At 59.7% G+C, this 20865-nt stretch overlaps 1 protein-coding gene across 3 annotated transcripts in view; it reads right to left on the bottom strand.

The window, feature by feature from the left end:
• The window catches only part of LOC147086430 (CUGBP Elav-like family member 3-B), a 102570-nt gene that overhangs the window by 51880 nt on the left and 29825 nt on the right, over positions 1-20865 (bottom strand). For all 3 annotated transcript variants that reach the window (XR_015075726.1, XM_085978532.1, XM_085978533.1), the window contains exon 3: positions 1056-1104. Coding sequence is in view for 2 of the 3 variants with exons in the window: in XM_085978532.1 (XP_085834658.1) it covers positions 1056-1104 (49 nt within the window). In the remaining variant the exon portion in view is untranslated. The remainder of the gene's footprint in view (positions 1-1055; positions 1105-20865) is intronic.

The raw sequence follows: 20865 nt of genomic DNA, 5'->3' as shown, positions 1-20865 counted from the left end.
TCCCTCTACACTGTCCCCATCAAACACTCCCAGGGCAGGTACAGCACGGGTTAGATACAGAGTAAAGCTCCCTCTACACTGTCCCATCAAACACTCCCAGGGCAGGTACAGCACGGGTTAGATACAGAGTAAAGCTCCCTCTACACTGTCCCATCACACACTCCCAGGGCAGGTACAGCACGGGTTAAATACAGAATAAAGCTCCCTCTACACTGTCCCATCAAACACTCCCAGGGCAGGTACAGCACGGGTTAGATACAGAGTAAAGCTCCCTCTACACTGTCCCATCAAACACTCCCAGGGCAGGTACAGCACGGGTTAGATACAGAGTAAAGCTCCCTCTACACTGTCCCCATCAAACACTCCCAGGGCAGGTACAGCATGGGTTAGATACAGAGTAAAGCTCCCTCTACACTGTCCCATCAAACACTCCCAGAGCAGGTACAGCACAGGTTAGATACAGAGTAAACCTCCCTCTACACTGTCCCATCAAACACTCCCAGGGCAGGTACAGCACGGGTTAGATACAGAGTAAAGCTCCCTCGACACTGTCCCATCAAACACTCCCAGGGCAGGTGCAGCATGGGCTAGATACAGAGTAAAGCTCCCTCTACACTGTCCCATCAAACACTTCCAGGGCAGGTACAGCACGGGTTAGATACAGAGTAAAGCTCCCTCTACACTGTCCCCATCAAACACTCCCAGGGCAGGTACAGCACGGGTTAGATACAGAGTAAAGCTCCCTCTACACTGTCCCATTAAACACTCCCAGGGCAGGTACAGCACGGGGTTAGATACAGAGTAAAGCTCCCTCTACACTGTCCCATCAAACACTCCCAGGGCAGGTACAGCACGGGTTAGATACAGAGTAAAGCTCCCTCTACACTGTCCCATCAAACACTCCCACGACAGGTACAGCACGGGTTAGATACAGAGTAAAGTTCCCTCTAAACTGTCCCATCAAACACTCCCAGGGCAGAGTGTTGCCACTGATATAAAGCCCTCGGCATGTCTGGTGTGTGAATTATTCATTGAGAAATAAAGAAGGTGGTTACCTCCTCGACCTTCACTTTCTGCTGGTTTCACCTGGATTGGCCGGTTCATCTGTAAAAAGTCAAAGAGAGTTCGGACATCAGAACAAAAGTGTGATACTGGACCTGGAGTGGATCCAGTACTGTCCCTCAGTACTGCCCCTCCGACAGTGCGGCGCTCCCTCAGTACCGCCTCTCCGACAGTGCGGCGCTCCCTCAGTACTGCCCCTCCGACAGTGCGGCGCTCCCTCAGTACCGCCCCTCCGACAGTGCGGCACTCCCTCAGTACTGTCCCTCCGACAGTGCGGCGCTCCCTCAGTACCGCCTCTCCGACAGTGCGGCGCTCCCTCAGTACTGCCCCTCCGACAGTGCGGCGCTCCCTCAGTACCGCCCCTCCGACAGCGCGGCACTCCCTCAGTACTGCACTGGGAGTGTCGGCCTAGATTTTGTGCCCAAGTCTCTGGAGTGGGGCTCGAACCCACGACCTTCTGACTAAGTGGCGAGAGAGGGAGAGTGCTGCCCACTGAGCTGGAAGGAAATGAAGGGAAGGAAAAACTGAATTGGCGGAAATATCTTTCCAAGGTTTCCAACTGAAACGAGGCAACCAGGGACTGGAGTGAATCAGGGACTGGATTTTATTCGAAAACCCATGACCTGGAGATGGGAGGGAAACCAATATTAAAATGGTCTCTGAGACAGAAGGGAAGCTGGAGAAGGATGTTGAGGAAGAGGTCTCCAGGTGCCGTGACTGCAATGGAAAGAGAGAGCTGTGGAACTGTCACTAGGCAGGGCAGCCCCACGGGAACCGGGCGGGCCCGCGAGGGAAGTCGGAGGCTAAACATCAGCCTTTGCTCCAGTGACTCACCATTAAATCAGATTGCTGTGGAGTTATTCCAAAGGTAACGCCTCAGTGAGCAGGGGCTGGCGATGGAGGGGAAGAGATTGATTTCGGAGCCATGATACCGACAGTGGGCTCCGAGCGCTTGCCGAGGAATTGTTTTCCTGGATCTATTTATACACTACGCATCACACAGTCCGATCCCGCCCCACGCCCGCCACAAAACCGCCAGGTGGGAGACTGTAATGTTTTTACGGCTCACTGCAGGGTCAGGGGTGGTGCACAGACTTACGGAGCAGGAAGATCTTGGGTCCTGCTATCGAGTGAGCTCATCGCAGCCGGGACAGCAGTGATTTAACTGGCCTGAGCACCATTAGACGGTGGGGGTGAGGGGGAGAGAATGGGGAAACATAGAAACATAGAAGATAGGAGCAGGAGTCGGCCATTCGGCCCCTCGAGCCTGCTCCGCCATTCAATGAGATCATGGCTGATCATCCAAACTCAGTACCCTGTCCCTGCCTTCTCCCCATACCCCTTGATCCCTTTAGCCTCAAGAAATATATCCAACTCTTTCTTGAATATATTTAATGAACTGGCCTCCACCGCCCTCTGTGGTAGAGAATTCCACAGGTTCACCACTCTCTGGGTGAAGAGGGGGGTGGGGGGGGGGGGGGAGAATGAGGAGGGAGGGGTGTGGGGGGAGAATGGGGAGGGGGGCAGAATGGGGAGGGGGGCAGAATGGGGAGGGGGGGGAGAATGGGGAGGGGGGAGAATGGGGAGGGATGGGGGGAGAATGGGGAGGGATGGGGGAGAATGGGTGGGGGGGAGGGATGGGGGAGAATGGGTGGGAGAATGGGGGGGAGAAGGGGGTGAGTATGGGGAGGGAGGGGTGGGGGAGAGTGGGGAGGGGGGTGAAATCGGCCCGGGTTCCCGCTCCTGATTAATATCTGGTGACGCCCCCGCTCGCTAAATTGCGCGCGGTCGTGTCAAATAAAGGAACGAGCTCGGCTGCGATGCCCTACACAGTTGAATATCCGGCAGCACTCTCTGTTTCGACTCCCGCGCGAGAAAAACAACCACTCAGGTGAGGTACCGGAGGGTTTGCGGAACCTGGGCCCCAGCCAGTGTCGGTGCCTTTGTGGGGACAGAGGGGGCGGGGGCCTGTAACATTCCCAATACCCAGCTATTCTTACAAGTAAATTAATTAAATCCTCCTTCAAGGACCACAAACCGACTGAGAGAATATTAATCGGGCCACTTTTATCCTTTCGAATAATTCCCTCCTAGCTCCGGAGGCATCGACTCTCGCTGGGGTAGGCTTTCACAGACACCAGCCGCCCTCTGCTACCTCGCCTCCCATCCACGCCCGTGGATCACGGATTAGTGATCAGGAACTGGTTCCAGCCCCCGCCTCCCCCATGCTCTCTAGCCCTGGGGACTGAGGTTAGCTGTGGTGTCATAATCATCACCCCATGCTGTGACTCGACTATTCCAACACTCTGCTGGCCCACATCCGATCTTCCGCTTTCCGTAAAATTCAGCTCATCCAAAACTTCTGCTGCCCGCCGTGTCCGAACTCGCACCCAGTCCCGTTCACCTATCACCCACTGTGCTCACTGCCCCGTGTCCTAACTCACACCCAGTCCCGTTCACCCATCACCCCCTGTGCTCACTGCCCCGTGTCCTAACTCACACCCAGTCCCGTTCACCCATCACCCCCTGTGCTCACTGCCCCGTGTCCTAACTCACACCCAGTCCCGTTCACCCATCACCCCCTGTGCTCACTGCCCCGTGTCCTAACTCACACCCAGTCCCGTTCACCCATCACCCCCTGTGCTCACTGCCCCGTGTCCTAACTCACACCCAGTCCCGTTCACCCATCACCCCCTGTGCTCACTGCCCCGTGTCCTAACTCACACCCAGTCCCGTTCACCCATCACCCCCTGTGCTCACTGCCCCGTGTCCTAACTCACACCCAGTCCCGTTCACCCATCACCCCCTGTGCTCACTGCCCCGTGTCCTAACTCACACCGAGTCCCGTTCACCCATCACCCCCTGTGCTCACTGCCCCGTGTCCTAACTCACACCCAGTCCCGTTCACCCATCACCCCCTGTGCTCACTGCCCCGTGTCCTAACTCACACCCAGTCCCGTTCACCCATCACCCGCTGTGCTCACTGCCCCGTGTCCTAACTCACACCCAGTCCCGTTCACCCATCACCCCCTGTGCTCACTGCCCCGTGTCCTAACTCACACCCAGTCCCGTTCACCCATCACCCCCTGTGCTCACTGCCCCGTGTCCTAACTCACACCCAGTCCCGTTCACCCATCACCCCCTGTGCTCACTGCCCCGTGTCCTAACTCACACCCAGTCCCGTTCACCCATCACCCCCTGTGCTCACTGCCCCGTGTCCTAACTCACACCCAGTCCCGTTCACCCATCACCCCCTGTGCTCACTGCCCCATGTCCTAACTCACACCCAGTCCCGTTCACCCATCACCCCCTGTGCTCACTGCCCCGTGTCCTAACTCACACCCAGTCCCGTTCACCCATCACCCCCTGTGCTCACTGCCCCGTGTCCTAACTCACACCGAGTCCCGTTCACCCATCACCCCCTGTGCTCACTGCCCCGTGTCCTAACTCACACCCAGTCCCGTTCACCCATCACCCCCTGTGCTCACTGCCCCGTGTCCTAACTCACACCCAGTCCCGTTCACCCATCACCCGCTGTGCTCACTGCCCCGTGTCCTAACTCACACCCAGTCCCGTTCACCCATCACCCCCTGTGCTCACTGCCCCGTGTCCTAACTCACACCGAGCCCCGTTCACCCATCACCCCCTGTGCTCACTGCCCCGTGTCCTAACTCACACCCAGTCCCGTTCACCCATCACCCTCTGTGCTCACTGCCCCGTGTCCTAACTCACACCGAGTCCCGTTCACCCATCACCCTCTGTGCTCACTGCCCCGTGTCCTAACTCACACCCAGTCCCGTTCACCCATCACCCCCTGTGCTCACTGCCCCGTGTCCTAACTCGCACCGAGTCCCGTTCACCCATCACCCCCTGTGCTCACTGCCCCGTGTCCTAACTCACACCCAGTCCCGTTCACCCATCACCCCCTGTGCTCACTGCCCCGTGTTCTAACTCACACCCAGTCCCGTTCACCCATCACCCCCTGTGCTCACTGCCCCGTGTCCTAACTCACACCGAGTCCCGTTCACCCATCACCCCCTGTGCTCACTGCCCCGTGTCCTAACTCACACCCAGTCCCGTTCAACCATCACCCCCCTGTGCTCACTGCCCCGTGTCCTAACTCACACCCAGTTCCGTTCACCCATCACCCCCTGTGCTCACTGCCCCCGTGTCCTAACTCACACCCAGTCCCGTTCAACCATCACCCCCCTGTGCTCACTGCCCCGTGTCCTAACTCACACCCAGTTCCGTTCACCCATCACCCCCTGTGCTCACTGCCCCCGTGTCCTAACTCACACCCAGTCCCGTTCACCCATCACCCCCTGTGCTCACTGCCCCGTGTCCTAACTCACACCCAGTCCCGTTCACCCATCACCCCCTGTGCTCACTGCCCCGTGTCCTAACTCACACCCAGTCCCGTTCACCCATCACCCCCTGTGCTCACTGCCCCGTGTCCTAACACACACCCAGTCCCGTTCACCCATCACCCCCTGTGCTCACTGCCCCGTGTCCTAACTCACACCGAGTCCCGTTCACCCATCACCCCCTGTGCTCACTGCCCCGTGTCCTAACTCACACCCAGTCCCGTTCACCCATCACCCCCTGTGCTCACTGCCCCGTGTCCTAACTCACACCCACTCCCGTTCACCCATCACCCCCTGTGCTCACTGCCCCGTGTCCTAACTCACACCCAGTCCCGTTCACCCATCACCCCCTGTGCTCACTGCCCCGTGTCCTAACTCACACCCAGTCCCGTTCACCCATCACCCCCTGTGCTCACTGCCCCGTGTCCTAACTCACACCCAGTCCCGTTCACCCATCAGCCCCTGTGCTCACTGCCCCGTGTCCTAACTCGCACCCAGTCCCGTTCACCCATCACCCCCTGTGCTCACTGCCCCGTGTCCTAACTCGCACCCAGTCCCGTTCACCCATCACCCCCTGTGCTCACTGCCCCGTGTCCTAACTCACACCCAGTCCCGTTCACCCATCACCCCCTGTGCTCACTGCCCCGTGTCCTAACTCACACCCAGTCCCGTTCACCCATCACCCCGTGCTCACTGCCCCGTGTCCTAACTCACACCCAGTCCCGTTCACCCATCACCCCGTGCTCACTTCCCCGTGTCCTAACTCACACCCAGTCCCGTTCACCCATCACCCCCTGTGCTCACTGCCCCGTGTCCTAACTCGCACCCAGTCCCGTTCACCCATCACCCCCTGTGCTCACTGCCCCGTGTTCTAACTCGCACCCAGTCCCGTTCACCCATCACCCCCTGTGCTCACTGCCCCGTGTCCTAACTTGCACAAGTCCCGTTCACCCATCACCCCCTGTGCTCACTGCCCCGTGTCCTAACTCACACCCAGTGCCGTTCACCCATCACCCCCTGTGCTCACTGCCCCGTGTCCTAACTCACACCCAGTCCCGTTCACCCATCACCCCCTGTGCTCACTGCCCCGTGTCCTAACTCACACCCAGTCCCGTTCACCCATCACCCCGTGCTCACTGCCCCGTGTCCTAACTCACACCGAGTCCCGTGCACCCATCACCCCCTGTGCTCACTGCCCAGTGTCCTAACTCACACCCAGTCCCGTTCACTCATCACCCCCTGTGCTCACTGCCTCGTGTCCGAACTCACACCCAGTCCCGTTCACCCATCACCCCCTGTGCTCACTGCCCCGTGTCCTAACTCACACCCAGTCCCGTTCACCCATCACCCCCGGTGCTCACTGCCCCGTGTCCTAACTCACACCGAGTCCCGTTCACCCATCACCCCCCGTGCTCACTGCCCCGTGTCCTAACTCACACCCAGTCCCGTTCACCCATCACCCCCTGTGCTCACTGCCCCGTGTCCTAACTCACACCGAGTCCCGTTCACCCATCACCCCCTGTGCTCACTGCCCCGTGTCCTAACTCACACCCAGTCCCGATCACCCATCACCCCCTGTGCTCACTGCCCCGTGTCCTAACTCACACCCAGTCCCGTTCACCCATCACCCCGTGCTCACTGCCCCGTGTCCTAACTCACACCCAGTCCCGTTCACCCATCACCCCGTGTTCACTGCCCCGTGTCCTAACTCGCACCCAGTCCCGTTCACCCATCACCCCCTGTGCTCACTGCCCCGTGTCCTAACTCACACCCAGTCCCGTTCACCCATCACCCCCTGTGTTCACTGCCCCGTGTCCTAACTCGCACCCAGTCCCATTCACCCATCACCCCCTGTGCTCACTGCCCCGTGTCCTAACTCGCACCCAGTCCCGTTCACCCATCACCCCCGGTGCTCACCGCCCCGTGTCCTAACTCACACCCAGTCCCGTTCACCCATCACCTCCTGTGCTCACTGCCCCGTGTCCAAACTCGCACCCAGTCCCGTTCACCCATCACCCCCTGTGCTCACTGCCCCGTGTCCTAACTCACACCCAGTCCCGTTCGCCCATCACCCCGTGCTCACTGCCCCGTGTCCTAATTCACACCCAGTCCCATTCACCCATCACCCCGTGCTCACTGCCCCGTGTCCGAACTCACACACAGTCCCGTTCACCCATCACCCCGTGCTCACTGCCCCGTGTCCTAACTCTCACCCAGTCCCGTTCACCCATCACCCCCTGTGCTCACTGCCCCGTGTCCTAACTCACACCCAGTCCGGTTCACCCATCACCCTGTGCTCACTGCCCCGTGTCCTAACTCACACCGAGTCCCGTTCACCCATCACCCCCTGTGCTCACTGCCCCGTGTCCTAACTCACACCCAGTCCCGTTCACCCATCACCCCGTGCTCACTGCCCCGTGTCCTAACACACACCCAGTCCCGTTCACCCATCACCCGCTGTGCTCACTGCCCCGTGTCCTAACTCACACCCAGTCCCGTTCACTCATCACCCCCTGTGCTCACTGCCCCGTGTCCTGACTCACACCCAGTCCCGTTCACCCATCACCCCCTGTGCTCACTGCCCCGTGTCCTAACTCACACCCAGTCCCGTTCACCCATCACCCCCTGTGCTCACTGCCCCGTGTCCTAACTCGCACCCAGTCCCGTTCACCCATCACCCCCTGTGCTCACTGCCCCGTGTCCTAACTCGCACCCAGTCCCGTTCACCCATCACCCCGTGCTCACTGCCCCGTGTCCTAACTCACACCCAGTCCCGTTCACCCATCACCCCCTGTGCACACTGCCCCCGTGTCCTAACTCACACCCAGTCCCGTTCACCCATCACCCCGTGCTCACTGCCCCGTGTCCTAACTCGCACCCAGTCCCGTTCACCCATCACCCCGTCCTCTGCTGCCCCGTGTCCTAACTCACACCCAGTCCCGTTCACCCATCACCCCCTGTGCACGCTGCCCCCGTGTCCTAACTCACACCCAGTCCCGTTCACCCATCACCCCGTGCTCACTGCCCCGTGTACTAACTCACACCCAGTCCCGTTCACCCATCACCCCCTGTGCTCACTGCCCCGTGTCCTAACTCACACCCAGTCCCGTTCACCCATCACCCCCTGTGCTCACTGCCCCGTGTCCTAACTCACACCCAGTCCCGTTCACCCATCACCCCCTGTGCTCACTGCCCCGTGTGCTAACTCGCACCCAGTCTCGTTCACCCATCACCCCGTGCTCACTGCCCCATGTCCTAACTCACACCCAGTCCCGTTCACCCATCACCCCGTGCTCACTGCCCCGTGTGCTAACTCGCACCCAGTCTCGTTCACCCATCACCCCGTGCTCACTGCCCCGTGTCCTAACTCACACCCACTCCCGTTCACCCATCAACCCCTGTGCTCATTGCCCCGTGTCCTAACTCACACCCAGTCCCGTTCACCCATCACCCCGTGCTCACTGCCCCGTGTCCTAACTCACACCCAGTCCCGTTCACCCATCACCCCCTGTGCTCACTGCCCCGTGTCCTAACTCACACCCAGTCCCGTTCACCCATCACCCCGTGCTCACTGCCCCGTGTCCTAACTCACACCCAGTCCCGTTCACCCATCACCCCCTGTGCTCACTGCCCCGTGTCCTAACTCGCACCCAGTCCCGTTCACCCATCACCCCCTGTGCTCACTGCCCCGTGTCCTAACTCGCACCCAGTCCCGTTCATCCATCACCCCCTGTGCTCACTGCCCCGTGTCCTAACTCACACCCAGTCCCGTTCACCCATCACCCCGTGCTCACTGCCCCGTGTCCTAACTCACACCCAGTCCCGTTCACCCATCACCCCCTGTGCTCACTGCCCCGTGTCCTAACTCACACCCAGTCCCGTTCACCCATCACCCCCTGTGCTCACTGCCCCCGTGTCCTAACTCACACCCAGTCCCGTTCACCCATAACCCCGTGCTCACTGCCCAGTGTCCTAACTCACACCCAGTCCCGTTCACCCATCACCCCCTGTGCTCACTGCCCCGTGTCCTAACTCGCACCCAGTCCCGTTCACCCATCACCCCGTGCTCACTGCCCCGTGTCCTAACTCGCACCCAGTCCCGTTCACCCATCGCTCCCTGTGCTCACTGCCCCATGTCCTAACTCACACCCAGTCCCGTTCACCCATCACCCCGTGCTCACTGCCCCGTGTCCTAACTCACACCGAGTCCCGTGCACCCATCACCCCGTGCTCACTGCCCCGTGTCCGAACTCACAACCAGTCCCGTTCACCCATCACCCCCTGTGCTCACTGCCCCGTGTCGTAACTCACACCCAGTCCCGTTCACCCATCACCCCCTGTGCTCACTGCCCCGTGTCCTAACTCACACCCAGTCCCGTTCACCCATCACCCCGTGCTCACTGCCCCGTGTCATAACTCACACCGAGTCCTGTTCACCCATCACCCACTGTGCTCACTGCCCTGTGTGCTAACTCGCCCCGAGTCCCGTTCACCCATCACCCCCTGTGCTCACTGCCCCGTGTCCTAACTCACAACCAGTCCCATTCACCCATCACCCCGTGCTCACTGCCCCGTGTCCTAACTCGCACCGAGTCCCGTTCACCCGTCACCCCCTGTGCTCACTGCCCCGTGTCCTAACTCACACCCAGTCCCGTTCACCCATCACCCCCTGTGCTCACTGCCTCGTGTCCGAACTCACACCCAGTCCCGTTCACCCATCACCCCCTGTGCTCACTGAACCGTGTCCTAACTCACACCCAGTCCCGTTCACCCATCACCCCCCTGTGCTCACTGCCCCGTGTCCTAACTCACACCCAGTCCCGTTCACCCATCACCCCCTGTGCTCACTGCCTCGTGTCCGAACTCACACCCAGTCCCGTTCACCCATCACCCCCTGTGCTCACTGAACCGTGTCCTAACTCGCACCCAGTCCCGTTCACCCATCACCCCCTGTGCTAACTGCCCCGTGTCCTAACTCACACCCAGTCCCATTCACCCATCACCCCCTGTGTTCACTGCCCCGTGTCCTAACTCGCACCCAGTCCCGTTCACCCATCACCCCCTGTGCTCACTGCCCCGTGTCCTAACTCGCACCCAGTCCCGTTCACCCATCACCCCCTGAGCTCACTCCCCCGTGTCCTAACTCACACCCAGTCCCGTTCACCCATCACCCCCTGTGCTCACTGCCCCGTGTCCTAACTCACACCCAGTCCCGTTCACCCATCACCCCCGGTGCTCACCGCCCCGTGTCCTAACTCACACCCAGCCCCGTTCACCCATCACCCCCTGTGCTCACTGCCCCGTGTCCTAACTCACTCCCAGTCCCGTTCACCCATCACCCACTGTGCTCACTGCCCCGTGTCCTAACTCACACCCAGTCCCGTTCACCCATCACCCACTGTGCTCACTGCCCCGTGTCCTAACTCACACCCAGTCCCGTTCACCCATCACCCCCTGTGCTCACTGCCCCGTGTCCTAACTCACACCCAGTCCCGTTCACCCATCACCCCCTGTGCTCACTGCCCCGTGTCCTAACTCACAACCAGTCCCATTCACCCATCACCACCTGCGCTCACTGCCCCGTGTCCGAACTCACACCCAGTCCCGTTCACCCATCACCCCCTGTGCTCACTGCCCCGTGTCCTAACTCACACCCAGTCCCATTCACCCATCACCCCGTGCTCACTGCCCCGTGTCCTAACTCATACCCAGTCCCGTTCACCCATCACCCCCTGTGCTCACTGCCCCGTGTCCTAACTCATACCCAGTCCCGTTCACCCATCACCCCCTGTGCTCACTGCCCCGTGTCCTAACTCACACCCAGTCCCGTTCACCCATCACCCCCTGTGCTCACTGCCCCGTGTCCAAACTCACACCCAGTCCCGTTCACCCATCACCCCCTGTGCTCACTGCCCCGTGTCTTAACTCACACCCAGTCCCGTTCACCCAGCACCCCCTGTGCTCACTGCCCCGTGTCCTAACTCACACCCAGTCCCCTTCACCCATCACCCCGTGCTCACTGCCCCGTGTCCTAACTCACACCCAGTCCCGTTCACCCATCACCCCCTGTGCTCACTGCCCCGTGTCCTAACTCACACCCAGTCCCGTTCACCCATCACCCCCTGTGCTCACTGCCCCGTGTCCTAACTCACACCAAGTCCCGTTCACCCATCACCCCCTGTGCTCACTGCCCCGTGTCCTAACTCACACCCAGTCCCGTTCACCCATCACCCCCTGTGCTCACTGCCCCGTGTCCTAACTCACACCCAGTCCCATTCACGCATCACCCCCTGTGCTCACTGCCCCGTGTCCTAACTCACACCCAGTCCCGTTCACCCATCACCCCGTGCTCACTGCCCCGTGTCCTAACTCACACCCAGTTCCGTTCACCCATCACCCCGTGCTCACTGCCCCGTGTCCTAACTCACACCCAGTCCCGTTCACCCATCACCCCCTGTGCTCACTGCCCCGTGTCCTAACTCGCACCCAGTCCCGTTCACCCATCACCCCCTGTGCTCACTGCCCCGTGTCCAAACTCGCACCCAGTCCCGTTCACCCATCGCCCCCTGTGCTCACTGCCCCATGTCCTAACTCACACCCAGTCCCGTTCACCCTTCACCCCGTGCTCACTGCCCCGTGTCCTAACTCACACCGAGTCCCGTGCACCCATCACCCCGTGCTCACTGCCCCGTGTCCGAACTCACAACCAGTCCCGTTCACCCATCACCCCGTGCTCACTGCCCCGTGTCCTAACTCACACCCAGTCCCGTTCACCCATCACCCCCTGTGCTCACTGCCCCGTGTCCTAACTCACACCCAGTCCCGTTCACCCATCACCCCGTGCTCACTGCCCCGTGTCCTAACTCACACCGAGTCCTGTTCACCCATCACCCACTGTGCTCACTGCCCTGTGTGCTAACTCGCCCCGAGTCCCGTTCACCCATCACCCCGTGCTCACTGCCCCGTGTCCTAACTCACAACCAGTCCCATTCACCCATCACCCCGTGCTCACTGCCCCGTGCCCTAACTCGCACCGAGTCCCGTTCACCCGTCACCCCCTGTGCTCACTGCCCCGTGTCCTAACTCACACCCAGTCCCGTTCACCCATCACCCACTGTGCTCACTGCCTCGTGTCCGAACTCACACCCAGTCCCGTTCACCCATCACCCCCTGTGCTCACTGAACCGTGTCCTAACTCACATCCAGTCCCGTTCACCCATCACCCCGTGTTCACTGCCCCGTGTCCTAACTCGCACCCAGTCCCGTTCACCCATCACCCCGAGCTCACTCCCCCGTGTCCTAACTCACACCCAGTCCCGTTCACCCATCACCCCCTGTGCTCACTGCCCCGTGTCCTAATTCACACCCAGTCCCGTTCACCCATCACCCCGTGCTCACTGCCCCGTGTCCTAACTCACACCCAGTCCCGTTCACCCATCACCCCCCTGTGCTCACTGCCCCATGTCCTAACTCACACCCAGTCCCGTTCACCCATCACCCCCTGTGCTCACTGCCCCGTGTCCTAACTCGCACCGAGTCCCGTTCACCTATCACCCCCTGTGCTCACTGCCCCGTGTCCTAACTCACACCCAGTCCCGTTCACCCATCACCCCCTGTGCTCACTGCCCCGTGTCCTAACTCACACCCAGCCCCGTTCACCCATCAACCCCTGTGCTCACTGCCCCATGTCCTAACTCACACCCAGTCCCATTCACCCATCACCCCGTGCTCACTGCCCCGTGTCCTAACTCACACCGAGTCCCGTTCACCCATCACCCACTGTGCTCACTGCCTCGTGTCCTAACTCACACCCTGTCCCGTTCACCCATCACCCCCTGTGCTCACTGCCCCGTGTCCTAACTCACACCCAGTCCCGTTCACCCATCACCCACTGTGCTCACTGCCCCGTGTCCTAACTCACACCCAGTCCCGTTCACCCATCACCCCCTGTGCTCACTGCCCCGTGTCCTAACTCACACCCAGTCCCGTTCACCCATCACCCACTGTGCTCACTGCCCCGTGTCCTAACTCACACCCAGTCCCGTTCACCCATCACCCCCTGTGCTCACTGCCCCGTGTCCTAACTCGTACCCAGTCCCGTTCACCCATCACCCTGCGCTCACTGCCCCGTGTCCTAACTCGCACCCAGTCCCGTTCACCCATCACACCCTGTGCTCACTGCCCCGTGTCCTAACTCACACCCAGTCCCGTTCACCCATCACCCCGTGCTCACTGCCCCGTGTCCTAACTCACACCCAGTCCCGTTCACCCATCACCCCCTGTGCTCACTGCCCCGTGTCCTAACTCACACCCAGTCACGTTCACCCATCGTCCCCTGTGCTCACTGCCCCGTGTCCTAACTCACACCCAGTCCCGTTCACCCATCACCCCCTGTGCTCAGTGCCCCGTGTCCTAACTCACACCCAGTCCCGTTCACCCATCACCCCCTGTGCTCACTGTCCCGTGTCCTAACTCACACCCTGTCCCGTTCACCCATCACCCCCTGTGCTCACTGCCCAGTGTCCTAACTCACACCCAGTCCCGTTCACCCATCACCCCCTGTGCTCACTGTCCCGTGTCCTAACTCACACCCTGTCCCGTTCACCCATCACCCCCTGTGCTCACTGCCCAGTGTCCTAACTCACACCCAGTCCAGTTCACCCATCACCCCCTGTGCTCACTGCCCCGTGTCGTAACTCACACCCAGTCCCGTTCACCCATCACCCCCTGTGCTCACTGCCCCGTGTCCTAACTCACACCCAGTCCCATTCACCCATCACCCCCTGTGCTCACTGCCCCGTGTCCTAACTCACACCCAGTCCCGTTCACCCATCACCCCGTGCTCACTGCCCCGTGTCCTAACTCACACCCAGTCCCGTTCACCCATCACCCCGTGCTCACTGCCCCGTGTCCTAACTCACACCCAGTCCCGTTCACCCATCACCCCCTGTGCTCACTGCCCCGTGTCCGAACTCGCACCCAGTCCCGTTCACCCATCACCCCCTGTGCTCACTGCCCCGTGTCCTAACTCGCACCCAGTCCCGTTCACCCATCACCCCCTGTGCTCACTGCCCCGTGTCCTAACTCACACCCAGTCCCGTTCACCCATCACCCCCTATGCTCACTGCTCCGTGTCCGAACTCACACCCAGTCCCGTTCACCCATCACCCCCTGTGCTCACTGCCCCGTGTCCTAACTCACACCCAGTCCCGTTCACCCATCACCCCCTGTGCTCACTGCCCCGTGTCCTAACTCGCACCCAGTCCCGTTCACCCATCACCCCCTGTGCTCACTGCCCCGTGTCCTAACTCACACCCAGTCCCGTTCACCCATCACCCCCTATGCTCACTGCTCCGTGTCCTAACTCACACCCAGTCCCGTTCACCCATCACCCCCTGTGCTCACTGCCCCGTGTCCTAACTCACACCCAGTCCCGTTCACCCATCACCCCCTGTGCTCACTGCCCCATGTCCTAACTCACACCCAGTCCCGTTCACCCATCACCCCGTGCTCACTGCCCCATGTCCTAACTCACACCCAGTCCCGTTCACCCATCACCCTCTGTGCTCACTGCCCCGTGTCCTAACTCACACCCAGTCCCGTTCACCCATCAACCCCTGTGCTCACTGCCCCGTGTCCTAACTCGCACCGAGTCCCGTTCACCCATCACCCCCTGTGCTCACTGCCCCGTGTCCTAACTCACACCCAGTCCCGTTCACCCATCACCCCCTGTGCTCACTGCCCCATGTCCTAACTCACACCCAGTCCCGTTCACCCATCACCCCCTGTGCTCACTGCCCCGTGTGCTTACTCGCACCCAGTCTCGTTCACCCATCACCCCGTGCTCACTGCCTCGTGTCCTAACTCACACCCAGTCCCGTTCACCCATCACCCCCCGTGCTCACTGCCCCGTGTCCTAACTCACACCCAGTCCCGTTCACCCATCACCCCCTGTGCTCACTGCCCCGTGTCCTAAATCACACCCAGCCCCGTTCACCCATCAACCCCTGTGCTCACTGCCCCGTGTCCTAACTCACACCCAGTTCCATTCATCCATCACCCCCTGTGCTCACTGCCCCGTGTCCTAACTGACACCGAGTCCCGTTCACCCATCACCCACTGTGCTCACTGCCTCGTGCCCTAACTCACACCCTGTCCCGTTCACCCATCACCCCCTGTGCTCACTGCCCCGTGTCCTAACTCACACCCAGTCCCATTCATCCATCACCCCCTGTGCTCACTGCCCCGTGTCCTAACTCACACCGAGTCCCGTTCACCCATCATCCACTGTGCTCACTGCCTCGTGCCCTAACTCACACCCAGTCCCGTTCACCCATCACCCCGTGCTCACTGCCCCGTGTCCTAACTCACACCCAGTCCCGTTCACCCATCACCCACTGTGCTCACTGCCCCGTGTCCTAACTCACACCCAGTCCCGTTCACCCATCACCCCCTGTGCTCACTGCCCCGTGTCCTAACTCGTACCCAGTCCCGTTCACCCATCACCCTGCGCTCACTGCCCCGTGTCCTAACTCGCACCCAGTCCCGTTCACCCATCACACCCTGTGCTCACTGCCCCGTGTCCTAACTCACACCCAGTCCCGTTCACCCATCACCCCCTGTGCTCACTGCCCCGTGTCCTAACTCACACCCAGTCCCGTTCACCCATCACCCCCTGTGCTCACTGCCCCGTGTCCTAACTCACACCCAGTCCCGTTCACCCATCGCCCCGTGCTCACTGCCCCGTGTCCTAACTCACACCCAGTCCCGTTCACCCATCGCCCCCTCTGCTCACTGCCCCGTGTCCTAACTCACACCCAGTCCCGTTCACACCATCGTCCCCTGTGCTCACTGCCCCGTGTCCTAACTCACACCCAGTCCCATTCACCCATCACCTCCTGTGCTCACTGCCCCCGTGTCCTAACTCACACCCAGTCCCGTTCACCCATCACCCCCTGTGCTCACTGCCCCATGTCCTAACTCACACCCAGTTGCGTTCACCCATCACCCACTGTGCTCACTGCCCCGTGTCCTAACTCGCACCCAGTCCCGTTCACCCATCACCACCTGTGCTCACTGCCCCGTGTCCTAACTCACACCCAGTCCCGTTCACCCATCGCCCCCTGTGCTCACTGCCCCGTGTCCTAACTCGCACCCAGTCCCGTTCACCCATCACCGCCCTGTGCTCACTGACCTACATTGGCTCCCGGCCCGGCAACGCCTCGATTTTAAAATTCTCATCCTCATTTTCAAATCCCTCCATGGCCTCCTCGCCCCCCCGCCTCCCTATCTCTGTAACCTCCTCCAGCCCTACGCCCCTCCCCAGCTCTGTAACCTCTTCCAGCCCCTACACCCCTCCCCATCTCTGTAACCTCTTCCAGCCCCTACACCCCTCCCTAACTCTGTAACCTCCTCCAGCCCTACCCTCCCTATCTCTGTAACCTCCTCCAGCCCCTACACCCCTCCCTATCTCTGTAACCTCCTCCAGCCCCTACACCCCTCCCTATCTCTGTAACCTCCTCCAGCCCCTACACCCCTCCCTATCTCTGTAACCTCCTCCAGCCCCTACACCCCTCACTATCTCTGTAACCTCCTCCAGCCCCTACACCCCTCCCGATCTCTGTAACCTCCTCCAGCCCCTACACCCCTCCCTATCTCTGTAACCTCCTCCAGCCCCTACACCCCTCCCTATCTCTGTAACCTCCTCCAGCCCCTACACCCCTCCCTATCTCTGTAACCTCCTCCAGCCCCTACACCCCTCACTATCTCTGTAACCTCCTCCAGCCCCTACACCCCTCCCGATCTCTGTATCCTCCTCCAGCCCTACAACCCTCCGAGATCTCTGCACTCCTCCAATTCTGTCCTCTTGCGCATCCCCCAATTTCCATCGCTCCACCATTGGCGGCCGTGCCTTCAGCCGCCTGGGACCCGAGCTCTGGAATTCCCTCCCTAAACCTCTCCGCCTCTCCCTCCTCCTTTAAGATGCTCCTTAAAACTGACCTCTTTGACCCAGCTTTTGGTCACCTGCCCTAATATCTCCTTATGTGGCTCGGTGTCAAATTTTAGTCTGATCAACGCTCCTGTGAAGCGCCTTGGGCCTTGGTGAGAGTATTGTGTACAGTTTTGGTCCCCTTACCTAAGGAAGGATATACTTGCCATAGAGGGAGTGCAACGAAGGTTCACCAGGCTGATTCCTGGGATGGCGGGACTGTCGTATGAAAAGAGATTGAGTAAACTAGGCCTGTATTCTCTTGAATTCAGAAGAATGAGAGGGGATCTCATTGAAGCATACAAAATTATTACAGGGCTTGATAGGGTGGATGCTGGGAGAATGTTTCCCTTGGCTGGGGAGTCTAGAACCAGGGGCCACAGCCTCAGGATAAAGGGTCGGTCATTCAGGACTGAGATGAGGAGAAATTTCTTCACACAGAGGGTGGTGAATCTTTGGGATTCTCTACCCCAGAGGGCTGTGGAGGCTCAGTCATTGGGTATATTCAAAACAGAAGTCGATAGATTTCTGACTAGTAAGGGCATCAAGGGATATGGCGACAGGGCCTGTGAATGGAGTGGAGGGAGAAGATCAGCCATGATCTCATTGAATGGCGGAGCAGGCTCGAGGGGCCGAATGGCCGGCTCCTGCTCCTATTTCTGATGTTCTACTATGTTAAAGGCGCTGGATAGATGGGAGTGGCTGTGATCAGCACAGACCAGGGTTGGAAGCTGCCACAATATGCTGGCCGTTGGACCTATCACTGAACCACGAGGAGCGGTGGGCAGCGTCACCTCCGCACAGTCACGAGTCTAATTCCCAGAATCAGGGCCAGGCCCAGCCGGCACTGCCCAGGCGCAGCTCAGCTGCCAGCTGCTCCCTTTTTGAATCAGTAATCCTCTTCCAGCCTTAGTCTCTCCCTAAGATACTAACCCGCTTTAACCGGGAACCTAATCCACTTTACTCCAAATTCACCCTCGCTCATCTCGGCTACACGCCAAGGGGGCTTAATCTCAACCACCGCCGCCCCACCCCCCCCCCCGCCGCCAGTGTGAGAAAACACAAATAGGCGTAAAGGGGGGCCGCAAGGGTCAGGAAATAATTCCCACATAACTGAACAGAACTCCTAACAGTTCCCCGCAGCAATACTGCTGTTGTATTAAAATGAGATTGAGAGAGACAGAATGTGACTGAATTAGAGAGAGCCTGCGAGAGAATGTGAGACAGTGCGGCGCTCCCTCAGTACTGCCCCTCCAACAATGTGGCTCTCCCTCAGTACCGCCCCTCCGACAATGTGGCGCACCCTCAGTACCGCCCCTCCGACAGTGCGGCGCTCCCTCAGTACCGCCCCTCCGACAATGTGGCGCTCCCTCAGTACCGCCCCTCCGACAGTGCGGCGCTCCCTCAGTACTGCCCCTCCGACAGTGCGGCGCTCCCTCAGTACTGCCCCTCCGACAGTGCGGCGCTCCCTCAGTACCGCTCCTCCGACAGTGCGGCGCTCCCTCAGTACTGCCCCTCCGACAGTGCGGCGCTCCCTCAGTACCGCCCCGAAGACAGTGCGGCGCTCCCTCAGTACCGCTCCTCCGACAGTCCTGCGCTCTCTCAGTACTGCCCCTCCGACAGTGCGGCGCTCCCTCAGTACTGCCCCTTCCACAGTGCGGCGCTCCCTCAGTACTGCCCCTTCCACAGTGCGGCGCTCCCTCAGTACTGCCCCTCCGACAGTGCGGCGCTCCCTCAGTACTGCCCCTCCGACAGTGCGGCGCTCCCTCAGTACTGCCCCTCCGACAGTGCGGCGCTCCCTCAGTACTGCCCCTCCGACAGTGCGGCGCTCCCTCAGTACGGCCCCTCCGACAGTGCGGCGCTCCCTCAGTACTGCCCCTCCGACAGTGCGGCGCTCCCTCAGTACCGCCCCTCCGACAGTGCGGAGCTCCCTCAGTACCGCCCCTCCGACAGTGCGGCGCTCCCTCAGTACCGCCCCTCCGACAGTGCGGCGCTCCCTCAGTACCGCTCCTCCGACAGTGCGGCGCTCCCTCAGTACTGCCCCTCCGACAGTGCGGCGCTCCCTCAGTATTGCACTGCGAGGTCAAATCTCTGAAGTGGGAATTGAACCCACGACCTTCTGACTCACAGGTGAGAGAGTGCTCCCCACTGAGCCATGGCTGCCAGCAGAGGCACAGAGGCATATGTCCCATCGATCCCTTACATTGTCTTATAACATACGGCCAGTGTAAGCTTAGTCTATATATACATTCACATTTGGATGAGAATTCCACAAACAATGGCTGACAGGTTGTCGATCTCTGTCCCGCAGACTGGGTAATCACAGCCTCGGAAAGTCAATCGGAACATTGAGCACTTCCAAAAACATCTGGCTGTCTCATGAGGGGATTCACGGGTAGATTAACTACTCTCAACAATCAGAAATGGATCGATGGCCCAAAACTTAGAACTAGTCCAACACCAATGATTAGTTACGCCAGGAATTCTACACAACGAGAGTGAATGGGAAGGGGTTTGGGCCCATTGGGATTGTGTACAGTGGGAGTGAATGGGAAGGGGTTTGGGTCCATTGGAATTGTGTACAGTGGGAGTGAATGGGAAGGGGTTTGGGTCCATTGGGATTGTGTACAGTGGGAGTGAATGGGAAGGGGTTTGGGCCCATTGGGATTGTGTACAATGGGAGTGAGTGGGAAGGGGTTTGGGTCCATTGGGATTGTGTACAATGGGAGTGAATGGGAAGGGGTTTGGGTCCATTGGGATTGTGTACAATGGGAGTGAATGGGAAGGGGTTTGGGTCCACTGGGATTGTGTACAGTGGGAGTGAATGGGAAGGGGTTTGGGTCCATTGGGATTGTGTACAATGGGAGTGAATGGGAAGGGGTTTGGGTCCATTGGGATTGTGTATAATGGGAGTGAATGGGAAGGGGTTTGGGTCCATTGGAAATTGGCCGCTCCACTCCCACTCTGATCTCTCGGTCATAGAAACATAGAAGATAGTAGCAGGAGTAGGCCATTCGGCCCTTCGAGCCTACTCCGCCATTCAACAAGATCATGGCTGATCATCCAAATTCAGTATCCTGTCCCTGCCTTCTCCCTATATCCCCTGATCCCTTTAGCCTCAAGAAATATATCCAACTCTTTCTTGAATATATTTAATGAACTGGCCTCCACCGCCCTCTGTGGCAGAGAATTCCACAGGTTCACCACTCTCTGGGTGAAGAAATTCCTCCTCATTTAAGTCCTAAATGGCTTACCCCTTATCCTTAGACTGTGACCCCTGGTTCTGGACTCCCCGGCCATCAGAAACATCCTTCCTGCATCTAGTCTGTCCAGGCCTGACAGAATTTTATAGGTTTCGATGAGATCCCCGCTCAATCTTCTAAACTCCAGTGAGTATAAGCCCAATTGACACAATCTCTCCTCATACGTCATTCCTGCCATCCCAGGTAT

Source organism: Somniosus microcephalus, unplaced genomic scaffold, assembly GCF_052327205.1.
Source record: "Somniosus microcephalus isolate GS21.2 unplaced genomic scaffold, FLI_Smic_1.0 unresolved_chr7, whole genome shotgun sequence".
In the NCBI taxonomy this organism is placed as follows: domain Eukaryota; kingdom Metazoa; phylum Chordata; class Chondrichthyes; order Squaliformes; family Somniosidae; genus Somniosus; species Somniosus microcephalus.
The sequence above is the reverse complement of the archived record's forward strand: the minus strand, read 5'-3'. Positions and strand labels throughout refer to the sequence as shown.